General features: G+C 43.3%; 1 protein-coding gene across 1 annotated transcript in view; it reads left to right on the top strand.

The window, feature by feature from the left end:
* tnxbb (tenascin XBb) overlaps window positions 1–12367 on the top strand; it is a 36128-nt gene that overhangs the window by 21178 nt on the left and 2583 nt on the right. Inside the window, exons 9-16 of the mRNA XM_079288412.1 lie at window positions 7650–7772; window positions 8166–8309; window positions 8657–8776; window positions 9268–9417; window positions 9590–9729; window positions 10407–10539; window positions 10641–10792; window positions 11164–11260. Coding sequence (XP_079144538.1) covers window positions 7650–7772; window positions 8166–8309; window positions 8657–8776; window positions 9268–9417; window positions 9590–9729; window positions 10407–10539; window positions 10641–10792; window positions 11164–11260 — 1059 coding nt within the window. The remainder of the gene's footprint in view (window positions 1–7649; window positions 7773–8165; window positions 8310–8656; window positions 8777–9267; window positions 9418–9589; window positions 9730–10406; window positions 10540–10640; window positions 10793–11163; window positions 11261–12367) is intronic.

The raw sequence follows: 12367 nt of genomic DNA, 5'->3' as shown, positions 1-12367 counted from the left end.
AAGAGTTCCTCACCATTTGACTCCTCGTTTGAACCTCGACCCGAAAGGAGAGACAGAGACCAGGCATACATCCACGAGTGAATTATCATTTTCACCATCTTCATCTGCCTCAGCGGACTCTTTAGTTGAGGTAAATTCACCAATAAGGGGTACGAGTGGAGACGAAGATCGGGCAACTACAACTGCATCCTCTGGAGTTGAACGAAACCAGGAAAAGATGCCAACTGGAAGAGGACGAATCCCAGTTCGCCGTTTTCCTCCAAAGGGAGGATATCTCCTGCGTCGTTCAAACTTTGGAGCTCTTCAGAACCGGACTCATCCAAATTTGCAGCTGCTTCCTCCGCCCTCTCGACCTTTAAATCCTGCATCAGATACAAGGTTATACCAGGTATCTTCCACTGAATTGCCAGCCACTTCTTCTTCTCCTGTCTCCAAAGAATCCTATGAAGCTGAAGATACAGGGCCAAAAGTAGGCAAAAATGTAGACAGAGTTGGGACAAGATTGTCCTCGACAAGCATGTCCACTGAGTTCAATCGGACCATCAGAGGAAGTGGAGTGCCTTCTTCTCATCGCCCCACTAACAAAGGTGGTTACATCCATCGGCCGCAACTGTATGGTGGACGTTTCCAAAACAAAACCCGCACAAACCTGAGACCACCTCAACACCCACATAAGGGGCCCATGAGGAAGTTTTTCCAAAACAAAAGGCTAAATGGAGGCAATACTGTTGGAGGTCAAATTATGCAATTAGAAAAGGATAATACCCCTGAAAACCAATCAGGAGGGCAGGATGCCCCCATGCCTACCCAAGGAATCCAAATTAGACAATCAGGAGAACAAGACACTGCAGAAGTCATTCCACATTCCCAAATGGCTGGCCATGATGCGCCCGTCAGACCACAAATTAATGAATTAGAGGGGTGGGACAATGCTCCGATCCAAACTGCTAAATCTGGAGGAGAAACAACTAGCACCCCAGATTCAAACTCTGACTCTGACACCCATAAAGAGAAAGTCAATGCTGGAAAAAACACTGGAGCGACAAGTCGAGGTGGACTTAATGTCAAACAAACTTCCTCCGATTCAAGACATGAAGCCCCGAGACCAGTTCCACTTCCAAAGCGCCAACCACCATCAAGAGGTACAACCGCACAGCATCACGCCCAGATAAGACGCTATAACAGTGGGAGTAAACGGAGAGTGGAAACAAAAACAAATAATACTGCAACAAATTTGTTTGACAGTAAACCTGAGCAGACAAGAAGTGTTGATTCCAAACCTACAACGGGATCAGATGGATCTTCTTCTGGAGTCACAAGGGAACCTCTGGACCACGTGGGAGTGACGAACCGGACCTCTGATGGATTTACGCTCATATGGGAGTCACCGGAAGAGAAGTTCAAAAACTTTGTGGTGACAAGCAGAGACGTTGGGAAAGATGAAGACTCTGAGAAAGAAGGTGGCAATGAGGAGGAGGAGGAAGCGAAGCATCATCCAACTGAAGAAACAGAATCCGAAGATGAAAATAGAGTACCTGAAAGTGTCTCTGCACGAGGTCCAAGGAACCTAAGCAGCATAAAAGTCAAACCTGTAGCAGGAAGTGACAACACCTTCAAAAAAGTTCTTCCTGGTTCAGCTCGCTCTTTCCAGTTTGAAAATCTTCCTCCTCAGACCGAGTACACCGTGACCTTGCTTGGAAAGGGACCCGGCCTTCTGTCCAGACTACACAAGCTTGTCATCAGTACAGGTACAAGCCATTGTGACAGTGGACCATTAACTGCACGATGCGACAACATTACCGTCAATGTTGTGAAGTCCTCTACAGAAAACGAAAGTTACGAATGTAACTACGGTTCTATGAATCCTGGATGACCGCCAGAGGCAGTGCTTCACACTGGATATCTTCCGTCTCGCGCATGCGCAGGTAGAATATTTATATCAACAAAGTCACGTGTGACCTCGGATGACCCCCGTCGTCTATAAGTTCCGGTGTCATCCTGAGCTCAGTCCTATGGAATCTTCCCGCGAGTTCACGGGATTCCGAGTGACCAAGAACTCTGGCGGTCATCCAGGATTCATAGAACCGTAGTTACATTCGTAGCTTTCGTTCTATTTCATCCTTACTGACCGCCAGAGGCAGTGCTTCACACTGGATGACTTATACCAAAAGAGTCACGAGGAAGCACAGTAACTACCTCTTATAGCTCCGGCAGAGAAAATTGGCCAAAGAACCCTCCCCAGTGGGTGAGGGGTGGCAACGTTAACTCTTTAGTGTTTGGTGAATGTGCTCGGTGATGCCCATGAGGCCGCACCACATATATCCTCCACAGGCACACCACTCAGGCTTGCCCTTGGTGTGGAGACACTCTTGGTAGTGACCCTTCACCCCGGATGGCCGAGCGCAGCCGCTCGCCTTGTATGTATAGGCAATGGCCTCCACTATCCAGTGGGACAGGTGCTGTTTTTTCTTTTTTTAAAGGAGCACAGCCCTTCTTAGGCTCACCATAACTGACTATGCAGGCGGTGGCTTCCACATAAGCTCTGAGGGCCTTGACCTCTCCTCTCCCAATGGGGAGGGGGAGGGGGGGGGGGGGGGTCAACTTTGCCAGCTGGATAGGCTGCGGATATTGGTGACCCACCAGTTAGCCTGAGCGAGAGCACTCTGCCACTGTGGAAACAGGTCAGGCAAAGTCCCTATAGTGAGAGGGGAGCGAGGACCCTCTCTTCACTAAGCTAGTTGCTGCAGATATTGGTGTCCCCCCAGTTAGCTTGAGTGAGAGCACTCTGCTACTGTAAAAAACGGACAAAAAGAACACAGTCCGTAGAGTGAGAGGGGAGCGAGGACACTCTTCACTAAGATAGTTGCTGCAGATATTGGTGTCCCACCAGTTAGCTTGAGCGAGAGCACTCTGCCACTGTGGAAACAGGTCAGGAAAACAGTCCTCATAGTGAGAGGGGAGCGAGGACACTCTCTTCACTCGGATAGTTGCTGCAGATATTGGTGCCCCACCAGCTAGCTTGAGCGAGAGCACTCTGCTACTGTGAAAACGGACAAAAAAGAACACAGTCTTTACAGTGAGAGGGGAGCGAGGACACACTCTTCACTTGGACAGTTGCTGTAACTCTTGGTGTGCTACCAGTTAGCCTGAGCGAGGGCACTCTGCTAACTGATATCCGCTACTGATATGGCCATAATGTTTACAACAATTAATGGACACAATCAGAGTATTAGCTTCGTCTAGTTAGCCGGAGCGAAACGCTCTGCTAACTGATATGGCGTAATGTTTACAGCAATCAATGGACACAATCCAGCATTAACTTAGTCTCGACAGCCGTAATGCGTAAAAACATCAATGGGCACAACCTCAATGTTGATTTAGTATAACTAGCATTCACCGAGTTAGCCTGAGCGAGCACACTCTGCTAACTGTGATAGTTGTAATGCTACAAAGTTGATGGCCACAGCCCCAGTATCAGCTTTGTTTAGCTAGCTTCCCACTGAGTTAACCTGAGCGAGGACGCTCTGTTAACTGTGACAGCCGTAAGGATACAAAGTTGATGGCCACAGCCCCAGTATCAGCTCTGTTTAGCTAGCTTCCCACTGAGTTAACCTGAGCGGGGATGCTCTGTTAACTGTGACGGCCGTAAGGTTTACAAAGTTGATGGACGCAGTCCCAGCTAGCATCTCACCAAGTTAGCCTGAGTGAAGACACTGCTAACTGCGAATTACATCAGATGTAAAGATTAAATCTCAATGGACACAACGCCAATGCCGATCTAGTCACACCAAGTTTGCCTGAGCAGGAACACTCTGCTAACTGTGATAGCCGTAACACTGTGAAGGGCGGGCCGACAGCGTAATTCTACGCTCTCGTTAGCGCGCCACTCGATTAACTAGAGCGGAAGCGCTCTGCCAACCGTGGAACAAACAACTGTTATAGAAAACAATGTTGATCGATCTTACCGATTGCTGTCATCACGACTTAGCTGGCCCTTATCAGACTGGTGACGACCGATGATAGGGGCGTCCACCAGTCCGGGGCTCGATGTCCGAACGGCGAACACACCGTTCCCTCCGAAGAGGGACAGCTCGTCGCAGCCTTTGGAGGGCGAGAGAACCGCAACTCCGACCGGTAGTCACAAGGCTACAGCGACGAGCTCTAATATGTCTTGATCGTAGACACATCCTTGTTTATGCTACCATGGTAGCTAACCTGCGTCGCGAGAAGATGAAAAAGGACTGAGCTCAGGATGACACCTGAACTTATAGACGACGGGGGTCATCCGAGGTCACACGTGACTTTGTTGATATAAATATTCGACCTGCGCATGCGCGAGACGGAAGATATCCAGTGTGAAGCACTGCCTCTGGCGGTCAGTAAGGATGAAATAGAACTTGCTCGTTTCACCTCGCACCATCACCTTAAAAAAAAAGAAAACACTCATGCACGCATCTTGTATCTTTACACGTCTTGTGCTGATTTAAACCAAAAAATAATTGTTAACTAATTGTCAGTCGTGTTGGGTATGACTGGAAATGTTTGCTCGCCCACTAAATGCTTCCTCCATGTCCATTTCAAGAGCTTAAGTGCTGTGGTGCTCTTGAAAACTGTAAGCTCATGATTTACAGTTTCACCCCATGTCTTATTTCATCGCTGGTTTGGTGACGACGTAACCTGTTTTGTTTGTTTTCAGTGGATCTTCTTTGAAATTTCAATCAAGTGATTGTGTTTTGTGTTAATAATGCTCCGTTTGTGCACTCATTCGTCAGCTTTTAATGAACATTCATGAATTAGCAGTCCTACATTCTAATAACAGCGACACTCTCTCAACCAGCCAAGTTGTGCATTAGATAGCTTGCAGATGCAGGTTAGCAACATTAGCATGATTTCCCTTAGCATGTTGGCCAACTTTGTTAGCTTGCAAACAGTTTGTTCATCATTTGATTGATTCTAAGTTCTATACTTGCTGCATATTGAGCAGTAAATACTGCTTCAAGGAAATTAAACCTCTAGTAAGTTTCCATCCAAATATTGAGCACATGTTATGCAAATATGCAGCAATTCACCAGAAATAAAAACAAGAAGCAAACTTCACCATGTTTTTTGAGTTACCTAAACTTCACCAAACCTAAACTATACTTTGTGTTGGAATGTAACAAAGTACATTTGCACAAGTGCTGTACTTGAGTACGAATTTGAGGTACTAGTACTTTACTTTACTATTTTCTGAAAAATTGTACTTTTTACTTTGCAGCAAATATTTACCAGCTTTAGTTACTTTATAAATTAAGATTGCTTCATACAAAACACATGAAGAACTTGTAAAATATAACAATATTTAATATAATAATTTGATGTAGATTTAACTCCTGAACAGTAAGTTTAAGTAAAACCGAAACAATTAGTGGGTGACAGAAAATTAAGGAGCAACTATTTTGATACTCTTTAAACTGAAATGTTCAGCAAAAACTTTTACTTTACTTTTTATACTACAAGTACATTTTCCTGATAATACTTGCATACTATCCTGAAGTAACATTGCATGACTTTACTTGTAATGCTATTCGTACTTTTGAAAGGAAAGGATTGGTTTAAGTTATATTAATGAATGTTAATACTTCACCACCTACTATACTTTATTTGCAACCCACACGTCTTTTTAAAATGCAGGAAACACACAAACAGCTACAAGCCACATTAATAACTGCCTTCAAGGACTGCAGACTGGCATCAAACAGAACAATATCGTCTTTAGTGAGGCAGCTTTTATTTTACCTGAGTTGACATCAAACGAGAGTTCAACAGTAACAACATAACACAATTCATTCACTGCTCTGGTTTTCTCTCATTCAGGGTAAGCTAACAGCCAGCTTCACTGACACCACTTCACTTCTCACCCCAACCAGGGTAAGACCACGGCTGGTCTCTGTACGTTTGGTCTGTCTTCACCTCTCACATCCACGTTTCAAACAAATACTTCACCCAAAAGATGACCGTTTGTATATCAGCTACTCACCTCGAGTTACCTTGTATTCTTAAAGTCAGTTTTTCAGTTTTTCTGTCATGCCTCCACGGTGAACGGAGAACAAAAAACTGAGGCTTCTTGATGAATTGACCAACGTTATCATGGAGCCCACACTGTCACTAACTGCACTCCCTGGAAAACAATGTCAACATTTTGGAAAAACAATTGATTTCAGAGAGAAGCAGACAGAAGGTTCTACAAAATGTGTTTGAAGGATTTATTGTGATTGATCGTGAAATACTTCGATAGGTTTGGGAAAAGATCGTGAAATACTTAGTAAGGTTTGGGAAAAGATCGTGAAATACTTAGTAAGGTTTGGGAAAAGATCGTGAAATACTTAGTTAGGTTTGGGAAAAGATCGTAAAATACTTAGTAAGGTTTGAGAAAAGATCGTAAAATACTTAGTAAGGTTTGGGAAAAGATCGTGAAATACTTAGGTTTGGGAATAGATCGTAAAATACGTAGTAAGGTTTGGGAAAAGATCGTGAAATACTTAGTTAAGTTTGGGAAAAGATCGTGAAATACTTTGTTAAGTTTGGGAAAAGATCGGAAAATACTTAGTTAAGTTTGGGAAAAGATTGGAAAATACTTAGTTAAGTTTAAAAACTCTCTCGTGACTCGTGCAGAATAATCCAAGATTCATTAATCCAGTCGCATGTTCACTACTTTAAAAACACGTGCATCTTTGGTAAAACCTTAACATTTAAGTTCTGATACAGTTCTGCTTTTCTTAAACGTGGCCTCCATTTACTTCAAATCATCAAGACTTTTCTCTGTGTTTTGAGTCTTCGTTCACCGTGGCGGTGTGAGAGAAACGCAGGGTGAGTTACTGATACACAAATCATAATCTCGTGAGTGAAATATTCCTTTAATCCCCTGAGTTTACAAGAAAAGTTAAAATAAATGAAAGAACATCAAAGTTGTATAATTTCACTGGGTGTCTGGGTGTTACCAAGAAGAGTCGTGTTCTTCTTTTTAATAATACGATTGTGTAATATAATAAGATATGAAACGTGATACCCAGCACTCCTTAGTTGTTTTTACCTAAAGAACAACCCACACTATAGCCAGATTCAAAATCTGTCCCCGAAATTACTTCCCGGCGCTTTGAATCCTCTGATTGTGTCGCATTAATATCTGAATGTGTTTGTTTTCATTCATCTTCTCTCCCTTTGTGTTGACATCCTTCACTCCGGCCACGCTTTTATTTACAGGTTGTGAGCGACCGGCTTACTACTACATATCACCATTCTTTCCTTCGCTGCTATCCAGGATCCATCATCTTGCTTTTAATTGTTGTATTACTTCGTGTCTGTATATGATTTGTATACTGTATATATGTTTGCACTGTACATATATACACTCGGACTCACCGGAGCACTAATAGCAAACGTGTGGATGAATAAAATAAGACTGAATACACTGTTTTCACTGCTTTAGTCGCCACTTTTGTCGTCTTTTCATGAAACCTTCACTTCTTTACTTCACCTGATGTTTCTTCTTCCTATTTCATAACTTCTTCTTAATGTTTCCAGCTTTTCTTTTACTTCTTCTTCCCTTCCCACGTCTCCTTCCCGTGTTTTCATCCACCTCTCTCATGGTATTCTTCGTATCCGTTCAGGCCCGGAGCCTCCGACCGACATCGTCTTCAGTGAGGTGACGGAAACCTCTCTGACGGTGTCGTGGACCAAACCCAAGACGCCCATCAGTGGTTTCACGGTGACCTACACCCACACAGACGAGGGTGAAAACTGACATCCATGTTTTATTTTATTGATCTAACAATGACATGTAACAAGTCTCTGTTATTTTGTCTTCCAGGACACCTCTGAGTTTATTATGGCTTTTACTTTTCTTGGCTACTTACCAAAGAGTCAGAGATGTAATGTTCAGATCATATATAATCTGTTTTTTATAAATATATATTACAGTAATAGTACATTACTTTATATTGTTTGAAGCAGAACCTTCAGTATTTGGATCAATGTGGAAGAATAACATTGTTTTTCATGATGGATTTAGATGTTCTACTCTGGGGCCAGAACACAGCCCAGCTCGCCGGCGTTCAGCCACAATCGATGAGCGTATCAGTGAATCTGCGATGTCCCGCACGCTTCAGCTTCCTTTGTGTCTGCAGGTGAGCCGGTGTCCGTGTCCGTGGACTCGGAGGACTCCACCCTCGGCCTATCGACGCTCTCACCTGGTTCTTCTTACGAGGTCAGCGTCATCTCCGTCCTCCGACTGGACGAGAGCGATCCGATCAAAGACTTCGTCACGACGCGTGAGTCCTGCTTTATTGTGTCTTAGAGGAGCTGCTCTGGAATGCAATGACAATATAACAAATGTTCAAATATGAAGCATGCTGTGTTTCCTCAGTGAGATGTCTTTAACAACGCCCCCGCATTACTCAATCATGAGGTGCTGTTTTTCAGCAGTTATGAGAGTTTCCTTTTTTCTATTATTTATATAAAATTCACTTTCAAAAACAATACTCTTCTCTCTGCTTTCTTTGTTTGTCTGTTTTTTTTGCCTTTTTTTGTGAATTGAAACGTGTCGTCATTCAGTAATTGTTTTATTTCAGGTGCAGATGAATAAAGATGATTCTCACCATCTTTATGTCTCTTCTAGTCCCCGACCCGCCGACAGACCTCCGGGCCTTAAACGTCACGGACACCAGCGCCTTGTTGTTGTGGCGTCCAGCGATGGCCGCCGTTGATAAGTACGCCATCGTTTACGGCGCCGGGACCGGTGAGTGATGTCATCCGCCCATCAAATACCGAAGAACCAGAACTTTATGTTTCTGCATCAGAATAGCTTCATTTCACAGTAATGTCTCATTTATCACTGTTGATGCATTAATGTGTTCATCACTTTAATGTTGCAGCTCATACATGTGGAGCTCTTTTTCATATTTTATAGATTAATATATCGTCTTATTGATACAATACATCATCGTTTATGTCTTGATTATATTTTGTATTATTAATTTGAACCTGGAAAGTGACTAAAGTTATATAAACAACATTTACCGAGATTAAATGACAGATTTCTCTGGCTTTGAAAATAGTTTTTGTGATTATATAAATAAACAACAGATTATATATTATAGGTCTCTTCAGTTTTAGACATCTTGATGTGTAAAAGTTACACATTATACATTTAATTACAGCAGAGCACCATAATAATGAGACGAATAATAACAATAAAACGTCTATGATTGATTGTTTCTGTGTGTTCAGACTCAGAGTTGAGGATCACCGTCTCTGGAAACACAGCGGAGCAGCAGCTGAGCGGTCTGGAGGGATCCACCACGTACACGGTCTCCATCAGCAGCCTGCTGGGCAGCTCGCAGAGCCCAGAGGCCTCCAGCAGCTTCACCACCACCGGAGGTCCACACACACACACACACACACACACACACACACTCTCACACACATGCACACACACACACACACACACACCACACACACACCAAACACACACACCAAACACACACACGCACACACACACACACCTTGAAGCCGTGGAAATAACTAGAAGGCCTCCCGTCTTCCTCTCCAGGCTCTGGTGACGGTGACGTCCCGCGTGATCTGCAGGCCGACAACGTGACCCCCCGCACCGCCCTGTTGTCATGGAAACCACCCTCAAATCCCGCCAGCGGCTACAGACTGACCTATCAGAGCGAAGGTCAGGAGATGAAGGTGAGAGGACGGTTTGATTAATTTGTCCCAAAACAAAGTGTCTCGTCAGTAGCAGTACATGGATGTAAAAACACTCCGTTACAAGTAAAAGTCCTGCATTCAAAACTATAAGCTATTGGAGCTATTTTAACTACTTTATATACAGTTAAATGGTCCAGTGGTTCCCAACCTAGGGGTCGGGCCCCTCTAAAGGGTCACCAGGGGAACCTGAGGGGTCGTGAGGCGATTAATGGAAAAGAGAATAAAAATGAACTGTCAATCAGCGTGTAGCCCCGCCCTAAAGCATCCCCTGCTTTATGGTCTGTGAGACTCTAAATGGACCATAATGTACTAAATGAACATCATGCTGTATTGAAGAAGACTTGAAACTAGAGATTGAGACATAAACTCATGTTTACAATGTTTACTGAGGGAATAAATCAAGAGAGAAGTATAGTCATTTTCTATAGACTTCTATACAACCAGAGGAGTCGCCCCCTGGTGGACACTAGAGAGAATGCAGCTTCAACACATGAAGCTTCGGGTTCACTTAAAGAACTGGAGGTTGCCGTCTGGTTCTGGTAATCAAAAACAAAAACAAATTTAAATTGACCAAATATTTGAACATGAAAACATCCATCCTTAACAAAGACAAACAAAACAAAAGGACAAAAAAGTGTCTTTGTGCGTCTTCACAGGAAGTGATGGTGGACGCCTCGCTGACGGAGTACAACCTGACCAGACTTCACCCCGGATCCAAGTACGCGGTGCAGCTCCAGGCCGAGGGAGGAGGCCGATACTCTGCTGCCATCGCCACTGACTTCACCACCGGTAACGGCCTCCACCGCTTTACACCGTGATCATGGGGACGTACTGATGGAGAGCTAACGTTCCCGCCTCCTCCTTCCTCCCTCCTCCCTCCTCTCCCTCAGGCACCCTGAGGTTCCCCTTCCCCACAGATTGCTCCCAGGAGCTGCTGAACGGCATCAGGATGTCCGGCGAGGTGGAGGTCTTCCCTCAGGGGAAACTCGGGACGCCGATGATGGTTTCCTGCGACATGGAGACCGACGGCGGCGGCTGGACGGTACGGTGACGCCACTGACAGCCAGAATTAACTGAGTACATCTCGGACAAATTTCACGGAGTTGTATTTTACTTAAGTCTTTAACTTTTCATGCTACTTCATATTTCTGATCCAGAACAATTCACAGAGAAATATTGTACTTTTAGTTCATTTATCTGAGATCTTTATATTTATATATAAATGTAACTAAATTACCCAACAGTTTACGCTAATGGTCGTAAAAGTCATTGTTTTTATATTTTCTTTTTATTTATTTACTTTTATTTATTGTTGTTGTTTTAATTGACAACATGTATTCTTCTTTTGTTACTATTCATCGTGCGGCCGTAGTACTTTTCCTGAAGAGGTAAAGGAGATGTTCCTGTCTGCAGGTCTTCCAGAGGAGGAAGGACGGCTCCGTGGATTTCTTCCGAGGCTGGAAGGACTACACTAAAGGATTTGGGAGTCTGAGTGGAGAGTTTTGGCTCGGTGAGAAAGAGAGAGAGACTCTCTAAGACACTAAACATGTTGGGGATACACAGTCAATGTGGTGTTTACAGCAAAGCCAACCTAAATAAAGTGAATAGTTTAAACGCTGGGTCAGATTGAGAATAAAGGAAATTTCACTGCAACACAAAAAGCCAGACGAAACTGTTAACTATAGCTAAGAAACGCTCTTTAAACTCACCAAGAACTATTTTCCGTTGACTTTGACTCTTTCTGACTCTGAACGACATCTGCAGGTCCTTAAAATGTCTTTTTTAATTTTTACAAATATAGAGCATCAAACTGGAAACTTAAGGCCTTATATATGTAAAGTATTTGTCCAGAAATGTGACGTTGTGGATTCATGCTCGTTGACGCGTCGAAGTCCTGAAGAGAATCTGCCAATTCATAACAATTGTTCCCAGCATTGGAACATCGGGCTGCCGTACTTTGACTCCCAAAGGCATCGAATTCAGTGGTTTTAAAACTCCAAATATTTCCCCAATATTCACCATTCGTTGACTGAAAACTTCCGGCATGATTTCCCCAAACACACGTCTTAGATTTCTTAATATTTGATCTTTAAGAGATCTTAAAAGGTATTAAATGAATCTCTTGTAGAACTCAAAAATTATTTTCCAACAAATCTTTTACTTACATCTTAAACTTTACAGCTGAAGTGATTTGTTGACATGAATATTCCACGTGGAGTAATTTCTCTTGTATTTTCATGACAAAAGCACCAAAAACCCAAAGTAAAAAGCATCAGTTTAATGTGGAAGTGGAGAAGAACCTCTCGCTTACAATCAAACATCTCAATTCTTCATCAAAGTCAAACTTCAATGTTTTCAGCAGGAAACTCTTTCCCTGACCAGATCCAGACTACTGCCGCCAACAAGGGGGATTCTGGGAAAAAGAAGTGAACAAGTCCCTTTATGAAAACAAGTGTTTGGATTCATTAGAGGTTCAAAGCATCGACGTTTAAATGGCAGGAAATTTGGAATCCAGTTTTTATTGCAGAAACCTTAAAAAGTCAGTGACTGCTTTGTTCAGAAACAACAACAACAACAACAACATTAAACCAGATGTAAACCCAAGCAGGAAGTCGTG

The sequence above is a fragment of the Melanostigma gelatinosum genome, assembly GCF_949748355.1.
Source record: "Melanostigma gelatinosum genome assembly, chromosome: 17".
Taxonomy (NCBI): Eukaryota; Metazoa; Chordata; class Actinopteri; order Perciformes; family Zoarcidae; genus Melanostigma; species Melanostigma gelatinosum.
The sequence above is the reverse complement of the archived record's forward strand: the minus strand, read 5'-3'. Positions and strand labels throughout refer to the sequence as shown.